Source organism: Salvia hispanica, chromosome 6 (assembly GCF_023119035.1).
Source record: "Salvia hispanica cultivar TCC Black 2014 chromosome 6, UniMelb_Shisp_WGS_1.0, whole genome shotgun sequence".
Taxonomy (NCBI): Eukaryota; Viridiplantae; Streptophyta; class Magnoliopsida; order Lamiales; family Lamiaceae; genus Salvia; species Salvia hispanica.
The window spans coordinates 27,010,205-27,028,779 of NC_062970.1; the positions used below are offsets into that span (position 1 = coordinate 27,010,205).

General features: G+C 35.1%; 4 protein-coding genes and 1 pseudogene across 5 annotated transcripts; 3 read left to right on the forward strand and 2 right to left on the reverse strand.

The window, feature by feature from the left end:
• Positions 1-678: 678 nt before the first annotated feature.
• On the forward strand, positions 679-2,376 carry LOC125195044 (family of serine hydrolases 2-like). The gene is made up of 6 exons (XM_048093249.1): positions 679-801; positions 1,339-1,431; positions 1,529-1,627; positions 1,690-1,740; positions 1,821-2,052; positions 2,237-2,376. The coding sequence occupies exons 1-6, from the start codon at positions 679-681 to the stop codon at positions 2,374-2,376; spliced, it is 738 nt and encodes a 245-aa protein (XP_047949206.1).
• Positions 2,377-2,668: 292 nt separating this feature from the next.
• On the forward strand, positions 2,669-4,062 carry LOC125197138 (esterase CBG03338-like). The gene is made up of 6 exons (XM_048095848.1): positions 2,669-2,807; positions 2,985-3,077; positions 3,152-3,250; positions 3,318-3,359; positions 3,451-3,682; positions 3,792-4,062. The coding sequence occupies exons 1-6, from the start codon at positions 2,685-2,687 to the stop codon at positions 3,917-3,919; spliced, it is 717 nt and encodes a 238-aa protein (XP_047951805.1). The 5' UTR covers positions 2,669-2,684; the 3' UTR covers positions 3,920-4,062.
• A 3,617-nt stretch (positions 4,063-7,679) lies between these two features.
• On the forward strand, positions 7,680-11,344 carry LOC125194047. Of its 2 annotated transcripts, none has more exons than XM_048092048.1 (2): positions 7,680-7,899; positions 8,807-11,344. In XM_048092048.1, exons 1-2 carry the CDS (start codon positions 7,893-7,895, stop codon positions 10,894-10,896), a joined length of 2,097 nt encoding a protein of 698 aa, XP_047948005.1. In that variant the 5' UTR covers positions 7,680-7,892; the 3' UTR covers positions 10,897-11,344. The 2 variants fall into 2 exon arrangements, with proteins under 2 accessions (XP_047948005.1, XP_047948007.1); XM_048092050.1 differs by having other exon boundaries at positions 8,819-11,344.
• Positions 11,345-11,484: 140 nt separating this feature from the next.
• Positions 11,485-14,273, reverse strand: LOC125194048 (proteasome subunit alpha type-3-like). Its single transcript, XM_048092051.1, has 9 exons — positions 14,080-14,273; positions 13,920-14,003; positions 13,579-13,652; positions 12,772-12,858; positions 12,607-12,691; positions 12,374-12,420; positions 11,973-12,038; positions 11,785-11,875; positions 11,485-11,679 (listed from the first exon to the last, which is right to left on the reverse strand). The coding sequence occupies exons 1-9, from the start codon at positions 14,221-14,223 to the stop codon at positions 11,608-11,610; spliced, it is 750 nt and encodes a 249-aa protein (XP_047948008.1). The 5' UTR covers positions 14,224-14,273; the 3' UTR covers positions 11,485-11,607.
• Positions 14,274-15,790: 1,517 nt separating this feature from the next.
• LOC125196212 lies at positions 15,791-18,093 on the reverse strand (annotated as a pseudogene).
• Positions 18,094-18,575: the final 482 nt, after the last annotated feature.

An 18,575-nucleotide genomic window follows, 5' to 3' on the forward strand; every position in this document is an offset into this window, starting at 1 on the left:
ATTTATGAAAGACGAACAACTGCGAAAGCATTTGCCAAGAATGTTTTCATTAATCAAGAACGAAAGTTGGGGGCTCGAAGACGATCAGATACCGTCCTAGTCTCAACCATAAACGATGCCGACCAGGGATCGGCGGATGTTGCTTTTAGGACTCCGCCGGCACCTTATGAGAAATCAAAGTATTTGGGTTCCGGGGGGAGTATGGTCGCAAGGCTGAAACTTAAAGGAATTGACGGAAGGGCACCACCAGGAGTGGAGCCTGCGGCTTAATTTGACTCAACACGGGGAAACTTACCAGGTCCAGACATAGTAAGGATTGACAGACTGTCCGTTAACGAACGAGACCTCAGCCTGCTAACTAGCTATGCGCATAGTAAGCGCGAGTCATCAGCTCGCGTTGACTACGTCCCTGCCCTTTGTACACACCGCCCGTCGCTCCTACAGATTGAATGGTCCGGTGAGTAATTTACTCATTAGATTGTGTGGTCCATTTATTCAAAACTCCAAAATTTGTATTTGTCACAACAAAAAAAACATGTTTCTCAAAAAAAAAATAGGAGTATGTGTATGTGTGTCTAGTAATAGTGGAGTATTAAACAGAGTTACACGTACGGCAACAATCCTATCCAAGCATTCGACCATCCTAACCACTCTCTTCCACTCGTCATTTTGTGAAAAATGGAAGCTGCAAACTTTGGAAAGAAGAAAATCTTGTGCTTACATGGATTCAGAACCAGTGGGAGCTTTCTCAAAATGCAAATTAGCAAATGGGATCCCTCAGTTTTTGCTCCCTTTGTCCTGGTCTATATTCTAAACAAGTGATCTGAACTTTTTATAGCAATGAAATGAAATCTTTGTTTCCAGTTAAATTATGATATATCAACTATACCTTTACTAGTACTTGCTAATATTGAATCATACATAGACTTTGATTTAACTTTTGGATACTAAGATAATGATTCAATGGGCCAAGTCTTAGCAACTTTCTTCACATTAAATCAAAATATAGTATTATAATTGTTAGTAATATTATGTCTTAAATCTATATGATTTGTTGCTATCCTATGTTGTCATATTGGGCCCTAATTGTCATATTGGCATAGCCCATCATGTGTGTCTACTTTTATAAAAGTAGTGCACAAAACTCTATAATACAATCTGTTCTCGCTTCTTGTCACGTAGCCAATACAAGTTGGTGAACAATGTAAATCTGTGTCTCTTTACATTACTGTTTTTTTTCGATTACTCAATTACCCTATTCCATCGCAAATAAAATTTGTATTAATAAAAATCAATTCTACAATCCGTTTTAACGAATGATATTTCAATGTTGTGCAGGATTTCCCGGACGGTATTTACCCAGCAGGAGGGAAATCCGAGATTGAGGTCATATTTCCACCCCCTTATTTTGAATGGTTTCAATTCAGTAAGGTCAGCAAAAAAAATATTTACATTATGCTAGAAAATCAAGATAGTACATTAGCATGAATTTGTAATTGATGTTGCTAAACACCGCGTTTATGTTCAGGATTTTACGGGGCAGACAAACTTGGAAGCGTGTATAGACTACTTGTGCAACTACATGGAGACAAATGGTCCATTCCATGGGCTTTTAGGCTTCTCTCAGGTGAAAAACAATGTCTCTTTTGCTTATAATCAATGTTAAATATCTCAAGGCTCATTGCATAGTTTTCCATAAGGGGCTGCATTATCATCACTTCTACTTCATATCAAGCACAAGTGCTCAATAATTAATGAGCAGATGAAAAACAAAATTGATGTTTATTTGAAATCTTGATCAAGATTGTGTTTTTATGCAGGGAAAGATACTGAAGCAACATCCTCCTATAACCCTGTTTGTATCCATATCCGGGTCGAAATTTAAGGATCCAGCCATATCTGAGGTTGCTTACAAAGAGCTCATCAAGGTTAGGTCAGTTCATGTTGTTGGCGAGAGAGATTGGCAAAAACTGCCTTCTGAGGAGCTGGCTGCAGCATTCGACCGCCCTTTGATCATACGCCACCCTCAAGGCCACACCGTGCCTCGCCTAGGTACAGCTACTCTCTTCATCTGATCAAAATAAAATTTCCAACATCCTATATTGTGTGTTGTTAGTTAAATAGGAAAATATATTTGGCTTTCACTTGAACAATTTGGATCATCAAGACTTTGAGAGTCTTTGTTTGAAGATTGTGTTACATGAAGGGAGACAGATATACATTTTTTTTCTTGCAGATGAAGAGGCTGTTGAGAAGGTCTGTAGCTGGATTAGGCATGGTGTAGTGTTGCACCGGAGCATCAATGTCAGAATCAAACACGAAAACAGGAAAAAGACCAAGAATGGAGAAAGGAGTTGGCTGAAGGGAAAACTGTGAGGTGAATAATGAGACAGAGCTATAGAAGGAGAATAGTCTATGTTGTTATTGGAAATGAATTTTTTGTTATCAAGACTATAGTTATTGGTATATAGAAAGTAGTACTATTTTATTGTTGTTTACTGAACTAATTTATAATGTATCTAAATAAATTTATACCTCCAACAAATTTCAATTTGAAGGGTGCCCACGTGGTAACATTCCTAACCAACCGATCTACCAAACTTCAAAAGTTAGTTGCCTTTGAGAAGCCCTTCTTGTTCTTATAAAAAAACACAAACACACACTGGTCAATCTATGTGTTGAATATGGAAGGTGTGAAGGTAGCAAAGAAGAAAATCCTTTGTTTGCATGGATTCAGAACCAGTGGGAGCTTCCTCAAAAAGCAAATCAGCAAATGGGATCCTTCAATTTTTGCTCATTTTGACATGGTATATATGAATATCTACATTTTCATCAATACTCAAAGTTTCAATCTTTTCAAACTGTACTACTTTAATACATATGGTAGTACTACTTTACTACTAATAATAGGATAAAATGTGACCAACTCTCTTCGAGCTTATGATCTAGTCTAACAATGCTAAACTATGTTGAATTTTGTGAAGGATTTTCCAGATGGAATTTACCCTGCAGGAGGGAAATCTGAGATTGAGGGCATATTTCCACCACCTTATTTTGAGTGGTTTCAATTCAACAAGGTATGTGTGTGTAATCTCAGTGTGCTAGCTAAAATCAAGATCAATATTCTTATAAAAACCGCGTCTTTTGTCAGGATTTTACCGAGTACACCAACTTGGAAGCATGTATAGACTACTTATGCAACTACATTACAACAAATGGTCCATTTCATGCCTTTTTAGGCTTCTCTCAGGTGAAAAACACAGCCTTTTTTTTATTGCTTAAAATCATCAACAAAATCTCAAGGCTGTTTTCCACAGGGAGCTTCATTGTCAGCACTTCTACTTGGATATCAAGCACAGGTGCTTCATTATGAAATTCAGAAAAGAAAAAAAAACATAGTATTATATGTTCTTTAATTTGATATAGAAAAGTGTGTGTTGATCGATGCAGGGAAAGATACTGAAAGAGCATCCACGTATAAGTCTGTTTGTATCCATATCCGGGTCGAAATTTAGGGATCCAACCATATGTGAGGTTGCTTACAAAGATGTGATCAAGGTTAGATCAGTTCATTTTGTTGGGGAGAAGGATTGGCTAAAACTTCCTTCTGAGGAGCTGGCTGCAGCGTTTGAGGACCCTTTGATCATACGACATCCTCAAGGCCACACCGTGCCTAGGCTAGGTACCACGAGCCGATCTCTTAATTGCATCTAGTGTTGGTTTAGGATGATATTGGTTTCAAAGTGTTGGATCCTCATTTGAATGCAATGAATCAACTTATTTTGTTGCAGATGAAGAGGGTGTTGAGAAGATTTGCAGGTGGATTAGGCATGATGTTGTGTTGCAGAATGGAGAAGTGAATGAGAGTGAGGTTAAAGAAGCAGTTCCAATGGAGAAAAGAGAAGAAATTGAAGCTTAGAGTTGATCAAGAATGCTCTTTTTAGTTATGTTTGCAATCATTTTTATGTTTAGAGGTCCTATGGTTTAGCTATCTACTTTTTATTCATTTAAATAAAAGAGGTTTCGTTAGTCAAGTATGAATAATATAAAATTGATTTTATATATTTGCACTATGTACGACCAACATCATTCTAAATTTTATCCATACTCAAAGTAATTTGGGAGTATTTGTTTATTGAATTCCTGGCCTCAATAATAATGTGCATACGTACTCCACTAAACTATACTCTATTAGTATTTGTTATTATTTCGAACTAAAAGTCAATACAATGACATAATTTTAACAATAAGTGAAAGAAATTTTTTTATTTTTACTCTTACAAGTTAAAAACTTGAACCACAGACAAAAATGGGACTTTGTATGAAGTCAATATATGGAGTACTTATTTATATTTCTAAATTAAATCAAAAGTAATTTGTGATCGATTATTTTGTATGGACCACGACAGGATCGGTCCAATATTATTATAGTCAAAATTTACATTATGAAAGAATAGCACATCACATTAGTGTGAGTTAAAAAGGGATGGTAATTATTGAAGACATAGAACAAATCAAAGTGTAACATTTAAGACACCATCATTATGTATGCACGTAAATCAATTTCTTTTCATAATAATCTCGAGTTAAATATTCTTATTTATTGCATCAATACTCATCTTCGCAATGTTCCTCAAAGCATAGAACAATTAATTAATTAATTACTTCTGCACAAAAATATTACTACAAAAAAAAATGTAACAAATACACAATTTTATCATTTACTTATTGTATCAATACACCTTCGCAATAATGTTCCTCAAAGTATAGAACAACTAATCTATTAATTAATTACTTCTACACAATAAAATATAACTAAAAAAATTGTAACACAACGTTATATTGTTCTATAAAAATAGGAACACTTTCCATTATATTTGTTCCATAAAAATAGTCAATTTCTATTTATGAAAAGTTATTTTCAACTCAATAGTCATACATATGTTTATTTATTTACAATTTATACTATTAGAACACAACATTAAACACTAATAATAAATGTTTTCTAATATACACTAAAACTATTTTAACTGTCATTCTCATAATCTCTCGTGTCATTTCAAATATCTTTATTTTTATCGAACGAGGGAGTAGTAAATATTATTCCATCCGTCTCTAAAAAATATAAATATTTAGTTAGACACGGATTTTAATGTATAACTGATAAAATAAGAGAGAGAGTGATAAAGGGTAGTGTAAATAATGTTAGTGAATAATTGGCTCCACATAATTAGTAGTAGTCTAGTGTAATGTTTTGAATTGTAAAAAAAAAATGATATGCATATAAATTAGAAAAATTATTTTTTAGGAATAAACTAATACTCCTCCGTTCCATAGTAATAGAGTCATTTTGGTACGTTCTATAGTAATAGAGTCATTTTCCTTTTTAAGTAAAAATCAACATATTTTTCCACACCTACTTTACTATATCTTATTTTTTTCTTTCTTCATCTCTTTTCATTTTTCATTTTATTCTCTCTTTACTTAACTTATCTAACATAATTTTTTTTAATCTTCGTGTTGAAAAGAAATGCATCATTATTATGGAACGGAGGAATTAAGAAAAGGAAAATGTTTTGGAGACATAATGTCTCCAAGCCATAATGCTTAAAATGGTAAGTATATATTATATCATATTTTTAATTAAATTTATATTTTGTATATGTACTTTATTACCCCTACATTAATTTGTTTACTAAATACACCTATTTAAGGATATAAATTTTGATTATGCATAGATGATGCATGCATTTAATAACATGTTGCAATTATCTAATTGTTTAAAACATGATTTGATAACTTTTTTTATATATGCCCATTTTAATGCATTTACTTAAAGATATTTCTTTAAAATTTTAAATATTAATTTTATTAGCTTTATATATTTAGTGTACATTTTGTCTACAAATAAAATAAGATTTATCAGCAAACAAATAATTTCAGACTTCTTAATGAATTAGTCTTTATAAATGTGAATTTAAATAATTTTTAACAAATAATTAGCGCTATAAAATATAAATAATTAGTTATCTAATATTTTTTAACTGTAAATACTTAGAGTTACTATAACATATGACAAAAAATAATTACTTTGTAATTATAATACTATAATCTTCAATATTGATAAACTTATTCTTTTAATCACTTTTTATCCACAATAATCTTTAAAAAATAATAAATTTTTTAGCTCACTTTAATATAACACCCAACACATTAAAATTTGATAATACTATATTATATATTAATACTACTAATTAAGTGAGTATATGGTTTTGATTTTAAGAATTCTCTAGTTCTAATTTTTTATTTTTTTTTTTTTTTTTTTAAATTCTTAAATCTTGGACCATTATAGTTGAACCTCGATAAAATCATATGTTCTTATATCATTTATTTCATATTTTAAATATATTAAAATATTTAACTATAACATGCAATAAATTAAATTTGATACATGGTGTACGAATGCTAATTGAGTCTAGTGTTTATGATTTTAAGTTTAATTCTTTATTTTACAAAATTATAATTTCTTTAATTTATAATTTTTGAAAGATTATGTTTAACAGTGATCAATAAATAATCGCATGTTCTTAACTTATATATTTAACATTTTAAAGCTACATATTTAATATTCCCTCACTCTTTTTTTTGCAAATATTAGAATTCCTAACTCTAAACAAATAATACTCCGCACTATCTTATAATATTAGCAGAGTTTATGATTTTTATTACTTTTAATTATTAATCAATTAGTAGTAGTTGACATGTGGTATATTAAAATAATCTAAAATGAGAAAAGTAGATTCATCCAATTATTTTTGTATTAAATTAATAATTTCTTTGATTTTTAACATTTAAAACGATAGATTTGAATCTGAATAAAAATTAATTGTATTTTCTTAACTCATCTATTTAATATTTTAAAACTAAATAGTTATATTAAAATATTAGACGCCCTAGCTTAATTAAATAAAAAATATTAAATTTAGTTAAAGCAAAGAAAAATAACAAAAAAATTGAAAAGATAATGAAAAAATAGTATATTATTTTACTATATAAACCAATTTGAATAAGATAAATGTTTAATTTTTTACATATTTTTTTCATATACTATTAAATGAATGATTTCATTGTTACTATATTAACAAAATGTTTCAGAAAATTTAAGGAAAAAAATAAGTTATGAAAGAATAGCACAACGTAAAATCTATTTGAAAAAGCATATGATGCTATTTAAGTAATCAAATTATTTTACAATTAAATATAATAATTTAGTTATGTAGTGTGTTAATTAATACTGGTAATCTAAATTACTGATTTTTTAATTAATTGTTTTAAAAATTTACACGACAAGAATGGTTTTGATTGAAAAAATTTTAAATTCATTACTCTAGTTGCATGATTAAGTTTATCTCCAATTAACATATATGCATTTAGATAAGAATAATTAATTTGGTTAAATTTTCCTTATTTAGGTATATATCTATTTAATACTTTAATGTTAGGATAAATTAGTCACAATGTTATTATGGCTTGAAGACATTATGTCTCTAAATCACTACTCGAAAAGGAAAATGTTGTCTCTAAATAGGTCTTATTTTTCGGGAAGAAAGGGGTAGAAAAATAGGAAAACTACAAGAAGAGTCAACAAATTGTTCCAAGAGAAAATCATTCACTCTTTATTTGAATATTAGGTAGTTAATAGATTCCATATGCAGATGCGATAAAATATTATGCACTTCCCTTCTGTAAAAGGAAGGCATCTTTTATGAAGCATTGTTTGGAGAGAGAGAAAGAGAGATAAGCGCGCGGTTGTTCTATGACTGCTGCTTACTGATGTCAACGATCTAGACCCCGAATTCACTCACTATCTTCATCGCTTTCTCGTCTCTGCTATGGAAGGTAAGCAACAATTTCGATTCGTTTCTGTCTGAGCCCTAATTCTGTTGTTTTTTCTTTCACTTTCCCATTTTTACTTCGGATGCTTTTCAGTTTAGGCTTAATTTTGCCGTTTTGGGGGATCGTGTGTGCTGAGTTCCTCAATTATTTAAGTAGTTTGTGTAGTTCGCGATTCGATGATCCAAATCAGCATTGATGTTTTTTCATTTATGATCTATGCGTCATTTTAATGTATGCTGTTTAGGTACTAACGCCGTTCTAGTTTATAGATTTAGGATTTTCATGAAATTTATTTGCGTTTTTTGTTCGTGGTGCTGTCATTCTGGCTAAATCACCGGCCAAAATTGTGTTAAATTAATGTGCGCTTCCATAGTATATGAGTTAATATGCCTTAGAAGTTAGAAGAGCTCTAAAGGTAGCGGAGCTTTTCTTGTGATTATTGATTTTTAGTATTAGTATTAGTGTCAGGTCATATTGCTGCCTGTCCCTTCAGTTCTTGTAGCTGAGTTATACTCCACATAGTTCTCGAAATAACCTTTTTGGAACACTACCGGGTATTTATGTGTTATTGCTGTGTGCATGTGCAATGAAAAACAAAATGTAGTTAATCTGCTCTGCTTGGGTCCTCTGAAACATTGAAACACATGCTTGTCCCTAGATTCATAAAACCTATCCCAACTGGAGCTGGTCGCAGTAATGGCAGTTCATTTGCTCTTAAATAAGTTGACGATGAATAGAATAGTCATCTACTAGTTTGTAGAGGGAAAAAGCTGAGAGCTTGTGAGTTATAGTTTATACTTGCACTTGATTTTTGTAGTCTCTTACAGTCTTACTTATTTCAAATATAAGTTGATTGGTTCGTAATGTCCCAAATTGTGTTGTATGGAATTGAATGACATATCTCTACCAGGTATATCACCAGATCAGGAATCAGCAGATTCAGCAACCAGAAAGTCCAGTATCTCCTCAGGTGGTAGGGCTCAGGAGAGAAAGGAGTTTCTTTATAGATTTGTGGACAGTGAAGAACTGAAAGCAAATCTTGAGGAGTGGCTTGAGGATATAGTTGAAGATAATCCGAGGTCTGCCTTTGATCTTCCTTTCGAGTTAATAGATCTTCAGAAGTTTGATTATGCCCTAGAAGGTGTTCCCTTTCAACAGCTAATTCGGATGCCCAGTGCTATTTATGCTTCTACATCCAGTGACGTGGAGGCGACAGCTTATCTTGCTCTTGAGGATTTTTTGCATGCAAGTGTGAATGGCATGTGGGAAGCTTTCTGGGGGCCTGAAGATAATATGATGCCTTTCTATGTTTCCTCCCTATATGAAGGAAACTTGAAATTTTACCAAGCTGAGCAGGCCATAGCAAAAGGTAAAGTTGGAGGCCTTTGTGCATCGGCTATAATGCTAAGGAACCCAAGACATCCACAAGGGAAGTGGGATGATATCATTGAGTTGGCATTGCTGAGACCTGATATTGGAAATCATGCTTCAGCAGAGGAGAACTCTAATCCTCCAGTCTCTACTATTTGTGAAGCTTTATTCCTTGCTTTCCGTGTGCTGCTTGCCAGAAGCATCAGCAGATCCAATATCCCTCTGAGTTTGAATTCTGTGTTTGTACTTCTAGTTGACTCTAATTGTGGTGGCGTCATTAGAGTTGAAGGTGATTTGAGTAAGCTGGACTGCAATCTGAATAATGTCTACGAATCTGCGGCCGCATGGATAAAAAACCATTCAAAAATTGCAATCTCATCTGTTGATAGGATCTGGAACAAGCTTGGAAATGCTAACTGGGGTGATATTGGGGCTTTACAGGTACTTTATGCTACATTTCAATCTATAACACAATATGCTGGAATGCCTAAGAACACTATAGAAGATTTAGCTGCTGACCACAGCTCCCGTCTTCAAGCCAGGAGGATTGAAAGGCAGTTGGAGAATACAAGGGTGAATGGTAATGGTTTATTTCGCTTCCAACATCGCAATGCTTCACCTGAGATTGTAGAGGTACAAGAGGAATCTGTTAAAGTGGATTCTGCAAAGACACTGAAGCTTGAAGTAGGATCTGTATTGATGGTGGAGGATTCAAACTGGCAGAAAGGTTATCAGATAAATGAGGTTCTGAATGATGGGGAGATTCAATATTACATTGCATCTCCCATTCAAGATTCAGGAAAGGCTCACTTTCTGTATGTTGGTTCGCATCCATCACAATTGGAACCAGCTTGGGAAGATATGAAGCTATGGTATCAAGTTCAGAGGCAAACTAAAGTACTCGGTATTATGAAACACAAAGGATTTTCCAGTAAGTATCTTCCCGAAGTGATTGCATCGGGCCAGGTGATTCATCCTGGCCAGTGTCGGAAAACAAACACAGGTGGAAATTGTGATCAGCCCTGGTGTGGGACTCCTGTTCTAGTGACCAGTCCAGTTGGTAGGACTGTATCTGAAATGGTGAGAGCTGGCCAGTTCGGTACTGACGAGGCTATTAGGTGCTGCCATTATTGTTTATCTGCTCTCTCAACCTCTGCCTCGTCTGGGATTCGGCATGGGGATATCAGGCCAGAAAACATTATCTGTGTAAATCCTGGTCTCAGGCAGCCTTATTTCGTCCTTATCGGTTGGGGGCATGCCATTTTGGAAGAAAGGGATCGTCCGGCATTAAATCTTCATTTCTCTTCTACTTCTGCCCTTCAAGAAGGGAAGTTGTTCTCTGCTTCTGATGCTGAAAGCCTAGTATATATGCTCTACTTCTGCTCTGGTGGAGATTTACCTGTTCTGGATTCAGTCGAAGGAGCACTACAGTGGAGGGAAACAGCTTGGTCGAGGAGGCTGATTCAGCAGAAGCTCGGTGACATCTCTGCTGTCCTGAAAGCATTTGCAGATTACGTTGACAGTCTATGTGGTACACCATACTCCGTTGACTATGAAATCTGGTTAAGAAGATTGAAAAGACAGATTAACGAAGGTGACAGTGGAAAGGAAGTCGAAACATTGAGCTAGGATCAAGCCATTTTGTTAGTCGAGAGCTATATCCCATTTTATCTGTCCCCAAGTGACTTTTGTGTGATTATGATGTACTCTGAAGATAGACCGTGCCCCGCGTAATTTTTGGGGTCGTTTATCTGTGGTGAAAACACACGGTCGAGTGGAGTTTCTACCTCTTGGTTTGGTGATGGGGCTCTTCCTGTGTACAGCAAACCAACACAAGCTGAGGCGGCCTAGATCTCTTTGGGAACCGAGGCAAGAACAGGTTAACCGTGATGAGATTGAAAAAAGGATTCACTTCTGATTCTTGTTAACAATTATCGTTTCATCTGCTTTTGTTATATAATTGTTATTCTGTCATTAATTCTTGTAAAGAAATGAGCTGTTCAGCCTATTGACTGGAACACGATTAGTCAATTCTTGTGTATTAGTTTCAAGTATTGCTAGATTGTTTTTTCATCTACACCATATTGGTATCTGAATCCGAGTTTTACTTTTGAACTGCTCATAGGGGGCTCTCATGTTAAAGTGTTTGACAGATTTGAATCCAACATTTGATCCATCAAATGATCTCACGCAAGAAAAATAAGTGCAAGCGTCTCGTATCACCAATTCACCATAAATGAAGTCTATTAAAACGAACACAAGGTTTGATACTATGTAACAGGTGGGAATCAGGAAAACAGAAGAGAAAGGGCGTTAAGGATCTCAGCAAAACCCAAGAGCTTAATCTGCATCCATTTCTTCAAGAGCAGCTTTAGCTGCTGCCTTGGCTTCCTCTAGTAGATTTTCCGGAACCTGGTCAGTATACGAAATATAAACATTACGTGGTGAGCTCAGGAAAAGTTGCAAGAGGACGTAAAAATTAGCTACGGATACCTAACATACCAAACCAGTAATTACCTTTTCATGCTGGCGGTTTGACTCATCACAGACCCAGCTCAGTTCGAGTTCAAAGGCCTTGTCCTTGGCCTCATCGTGAACCCCATAGATGCTGCTCATAAAAAATCCAGGAGAAAGAAAAATGAACCACCAACACATATAGAAAAATAAACTATATGCCAAACATCATTTTAGAAGACATGACTCACATCTTGGCCACCTCAATGACACCTTGTCGGCATGTCATCTCTGAAAGCTTTAATTTTTCTATCTCACTGAAAATTTAAAAAATGTTTTAGCATCAGCAGATTGGGATTAACATTAGATAGAAAGAAAAATGCATGACAAATATGAAGTTCTGCATAAGTTGAAAAAGCTCTTCACCACAATAGAAAATGATATGAAGTCAATAACATAAACTAAGGAGGCTGAATGGCCTCAGGAATCAAACCTATAGCACTCTAATGCAACATAACGAGAAAGAGAAAGTATCGAGTACAAAATTGAAGAGATGGGAGGCTATGAGTAGGTTTTATTTCCTTCCTTTTGGATCTCATTTATCCATGATTTACAAAAATTGGTGAACCTCAAACCAGAAACAAAAACTTACGTTTTAGCAGCCTGTCTTCCTTTTCCAATGGCTGCACCGAAGTATCTCTGTAGCAGTAAATATACAGATCACAAGGGTCATGTAAAAGAATCAAGCTTAAATTTTCATAGAAGTACAATGAAATTTAAGGGTCAGAACACTACATATAATTCAAATTTCAAACTATACTAAGACTAACACAAATTTTAGATGCTATAACCATCATTTGCGAGCTACAAGAGATAAAAACTCACATAAGATATTCCAGAAGGTTCGATCATGTACAACTGTGGCCCATCCCTATCATAACCTCCCACAATCACTCCACAACCAAAAGGCCTGCAAAATTTAATGTAAGATTTAAAATGGAAAATCGGGCCAAGAAAATGAAGTTAAAATAGAACAGATGCAGTATCAACCTGAGCCACCAATAAAGTGTGCACAAATGCACATAACTAGCCACTCGTTCCGCAAGTTCTTTAACAGGAATTGCTTCACCATAAACCCTAGAAATTAAAGATACAGCAATATGTGAAGATATATGCCAAGCAATATACAACAGAATACTAATTCTTGTAAGCAATTAACAAGTTAAGTCATAGAGAGGTAACCAAAAACTTATGATGCTAGTTTCTTTCTGAACCATCATGCATCAAACAGAGAAAAGTTGAGTAGATAAAATGCAGGCAACAATTTTTAGTGATTCATCTGAGGTAGTACAACAATTTTCCAGCCTGAATTTTGTACCACTAATTTTCATTTATTTTTAAGCTCATAAACTGCAGTTTCTGTTCATACTATATTACTATCTCATATACATATCCAGCCTAAAGAATGCTATATCCCTGCCCCTCAATTGATGAAAATGAACTGTCTAAACGAACAAGGGATCACCCTTTGGTATCCCAGTTCACTCCTATTCCGAACCTTAACCTCTGAACTCATGCTCTAGAAATCCACATCTCTATGAGATCAAAAAAGGTGCACCCATACATCATTATGTATCAGATTTCAGTTTCACCTGACTCAGCTGTTCAACAGAAGCTAAAGGTACTTCACCTTATTGAGGAGAAATTTATAGGGCAGCAATTCAATCTAGAGCTTACATATAAAGTTTAAAAAATAAGAATATCACTTCTCATCAGAATTATTTCCATGTAGGAGTATGCATGCTTACAAAGAATGTTGGAAGAGTTGAGAACCAAACAAGCGTCTAAGAAACAAACCTCTCATAATTAGTTGCTTCAGACTTTGCTCGTGTAACAATCTGCCTGCCATCAGCAGCTAATCCAGCAACAGCCTGACAATGGTCAAACAACATTAGCACAAGCTATAAAACCTGAAGGCCAGAAGCCTAAAATAGCTCAGGAAGCAGCTTGAATAACAAATACCTAGAAAAACTTAACAGCTGGTAAAAATCCTACTGATTTTCATTAGCTTTAGTATAAATTACAGCTTGAGCACATAGTAGATCAACTTATACAGAAATATGCCCTTTCAATCTACAACTACTAATTATTTTTATATACACATATGGAGAGGGAGAATTAAGGAAAATTTAGGGTACCATGCCGGAGTGGCGATGAACGGAGTGGATTCTTCGATTGGAGCCTGGCAGCAGCATCTTGGAAGCAATCAGCTTCTCCACTCCCTTGAAAAACATCCGAGAAGTGAGAAACCCTAGCAATCTAAATTCAAGAAAATGATTAGTCGAAAACTTGGTTTACCATGACGATACCGTCTTTGCATTTGATGGCAACGACGGTGCCGCTGTTGTCGACGGCTTTAGCGGCATATTCGATCTGGAAAACGCGGCCGTCCGGTGAGAATGTGGTCACCGATAGATCGTAGCCTGTGCCTATGCTGCTCATCTTTCCCCTATCTACTGATGTGCCTTTTTTTTTACTATATATTTTCTTTTTTGTTTATATAATTAAAGAAACAAATATGTGTAGGTTTCTTTGTTGACAAGACTCTACGAAGATGAAGAGGGGTGAATTTGGAGAAAATGAAAAATGTTTTATTGCGGAAAAGCCCCTTCCCTAAAGTTCTTCCTTCCTTCAGACCTCCTCCATTCCTAATTTCCTATACTCAAAAGTCAAACCTTCTCAATGCTCCATGCGTCTAATAAAAATATGTGCATTTGAAATAACACGTGAATTAATACACAAGTGGTAAAGTAAAAAAAGAAGAAGTAGAAGGATAGTTAAAACAATGGTAATGAATAGTGGAACTCATATTATCATTAGTTTTGAATGAGATGTAATTGTGTGTCATAATGGTATAAATTGTAAATGAATTGATTTATAAGTGTAATGAATTTGGGATAATTTTTCATAAATGTAAATGTCTATATTTTTATGGGATTGATGACATATTTTTAAGATAGTGTATGTGTGTGAGAGTAAGTCAAGCGGTAGAAAGAAATTCATTTACCCATAAAAAATACTATAATGAAATAAATATTACACTAGAATTCTAGATTTTTCTTATTTCATTTTTTATTCATGTTTCTTTATTTACTTGCTTTAGTTGTAAAATCTCTTTTTAAACTCAAATTTTTCGGATAGTGTTAGTCATGAAATTGCAGTACTTAATTTAGTCATTAGTACTCATAATCTATTTTAGTCTTATGGGATGGGAAAGGTGAAAAGTGACTAGGAAAATAAACTAGGATGGATTGAGATAAAATGAAGGTGGTGGAGTGGTAATGGTGTTATATAATGACGGTCACTAATTTTCGGTCGAACCGGCCAACTCACCTGGTCCAAAATGGCCCAACTCTCAACTGATTTTATAGTACTAACTGAACCAGACTAGGCACGGTTCGTCGCCAAACCGACTAGATTTTTAAAACATTGAGGTGTACTGAGATCTTAATTAATCTCACATTGGACAAGCAGAAAAACAATGTACTCATATGTAGTTTGACACATATTTGTCCGTGCGTACCCATTGATCGGGTCGTCCAGAGCGAACATTGACATGAGAGGTGTCTAGATACATTCGTCCAAGTTCATGCTATAATATAAGACATTTGTAATGTCTCTAACGGTCGACCGTTACAATCTAATTATTAATAGGAGAGTTGAATCTGCATTGCTTCTACTAACTCCATGAGTAGTAGACTTTGCCTATAAATAGGGAGGCATATTCATGCATTCTCGATATCAAGACACAATTCTTAGCATTGCCGTAAGCTCCCTCTCGATAAGTTAAAGGTTGTCCTGTGAACCATCATTTAGTTCGTTGGAATTCGGTTGTCAGCGGTGCCGCTACATCCGATACAAAACCATTTTATCCTCGAAAATAACCGAGGAGGGAGAGATTACTTGGAAATGAAATGAACATTCATCAGAAAAGACATCTCGGTTATAATTACCTTGCCAAGAGGCAAAAGAGCTTTATAGTACCAATAGATTGATTTTGCCGAATGCATGTAGAAATCATTGATATTTAACACAAAGAATGTCGTTTTCGTCCCACAATAGGCAATGCGGCACCCAAAGTAACAAAATTACATATTTAATGACAAAATAAAATCTTCAAATGCAAATTATGATCGTCTATAGACAGGAAGATATACACACATCATTGTACTTAAACAGAGTCCGAGGCATGGAAACCAGGCATGGCACTCTCGCCCTGAAGGAGGCCGTTCCGGATCTGCGTCGCAATATCCTTAACGGCCCCAGGTCCATGAGGGATAAAGACAGCAGAGGACTTAGACGAAGCACCGATTTCCTTCATCGTGTCAAAGTACTGTGTGACGAGGACCATGTCCATCACATCCTTAGAGCTCGTCCCAGGGACGTTCTCCGAGAAGGCAAGCACACTCTCCCTCAGTCCATCCACGATAGCCTGACGCTGACGAGCTATACCTAGCCCGGACAGGTACTTGGATTCGGCTCTCCCTCGGCTCTCTTGATCTGCAAGATCTTCTCAGCCTCGGCTTTCTCAGTTGCAGCGACCCTGAGCCGAGCAGCTGTTGCAACAGCGATGCGCTATCAGATAAACGAAAATGAACTCATTATAGATTGAGCATCCGGCTCGATGACTTACCTGCATTTATCTCATTCATAGCCCTCTTGACTTGAGCATCCGGTTCGATGTCAACGATCAGAGTCTGCACTATCTCATATCCATAAGCAGACATAGCGTGCAAAGACAGAGATAATCAAGATTCACTTGGTAATGGTATAGTATAACCAGTATCATAGCGCGTAAACATGTATCGTCTGTCAAGAGCATACGTATACGCTACCTTTTCAAGTTCGTTTTCCACAGCCTTAGCTATCTCATCCTTCTGCTCAAAAGTGGAATCAAGATCCAGTTTCGGTACGCTTGCCCTGATGACTGTCACGAAATTCACACAACATCTCAACCATATTATTTACGTTTCTAATCAGCAAACACAGTGAGCATGCTTTGATAAACGTACCATCAAAAACATATGCTTGGATCTGCTCCTTGGTGTTAGATAGCTTATAAAATGCATCAGATGCTTTGTCGGACAGTGCTCGGTACTGGATCGAAGCAACCACATTCACAAACACGTTGTCCTGGATGATAAGAAACTCGTATAATTGTGAAATAACTAAAAGTGCAAAAGAGAATTCTGAGTTACAAACTGATTCAATTTTCTCTTCTGATTTTTAGTCATGAGATATTTGGCTGAGCTACTTCATATTTTATACGATTTGATGAAAACGGTTCGAGAAATGAGAAGTTGAAGCTGCAAGTAAATGGCGAGCGACCTTAGTTTTTGTTTCACAGCGGACATTGAGCTGCTGTAGACGTAATGATAGGGTACCGGCCAACTGGTAGCCAAAACACCATGGGAGGCAATGGCAGCCGGGCTCTAGCACCTCTTGAAACTTGCCAAATTGTTCCTTCACGGCAACATTGGACTGATCCACTTGAATACAACCAAGCGTCTGACCCATTTTTCCAATTCAGATGACCGATCTGAAACAGTTTAACAAAAAGGTTAAAGCCACATCTATATTAGTACATAATTGCATAACATGTTGTATTGTCTCTTGGTGCACTAAAGTGGAAACCAAAACTTAAGGCTTTAAAATGAAGTGTGCATTGAAAATTTGAAATACACCTATATAGTATATGAGCTAAAACTATTAGCTTATAGATCATGATTTCTAGAATCTGATCCATGCTCGGAAAGAGAAGTAATCACCGGTCATAACAAGCACGCAACGAAGGGCGAAAAAGAATTGGATTTCAAGAAAACCAGAGCTTATGTTGGGGCTCTAAGCAATTTCATTGCTTGTAAAAAACTCATCTTTCATTTCGATCTACTTCCAACAATGGCATCAAAAATGAAAAACGAATGATTTTTTATGAGAATAGTGAGCAGAATTTACCTTTATTGTATACTACTTTTCGAAACCATTTCCTTCTTTTGCACACACAAACATAACAACAGATGAAATAGCACACATACTATTCAAAATCATCAAGATTTGTCAATTTCTTCACACACACACACACAGAGTAGAGCTAGGAGAGGAGACGTACTATAGACAGAGCAGAAAGAGGTAGCTGGGGAATTTTCACTGGGCTTTTGCAATTCTTGATGAGAAGAAAGTAAGAGGTATTTATAAATCCTAATTATCTGTAAATATCGATGAAAGAAGTTGGCAACCACCATTTGTAAATTGTAATTGTGTCTCTCTGTCAATGTCATTACCGCAAAAAATGTCTCCATTAAATATAAAGATTATATTTTTTATAGCATGATATCGATACTTTTACAATTATGCCACAATCAGTCAACAATTTTGGTTATAGAAATTCAACAGCTGAATTTTAACAAATGTCATGCGAATTTAAACCATTAAGCATCATCTTTAAAATTGTAATATTTCATTGCAATTTGCAACTAGATTCTCTCTCTCTTGTAAATTTAAGATGGAGATATTTGCATTCTTGTGGAGGAAGACCTCCGTGGTAAATTCTCGTGTTCACGCAACAGTCATTGACTTCTCAAAAAAACAAACTCTGGTCTTCGTGTATAAAAATTCCTTATCTTTATCATTATTAAATTAAATCATGGGCGCGTAAATAATGCAATAACTACGTTATTTTTCCAATTCAAATATATATAACAGTTTAGTGGCTACGAAAACTCTTAAGCCACTAAACAAGAAAGAAAACAAGAGAAAATCTGTAAAACATCGATCTTGAAACATAAAATGAGATG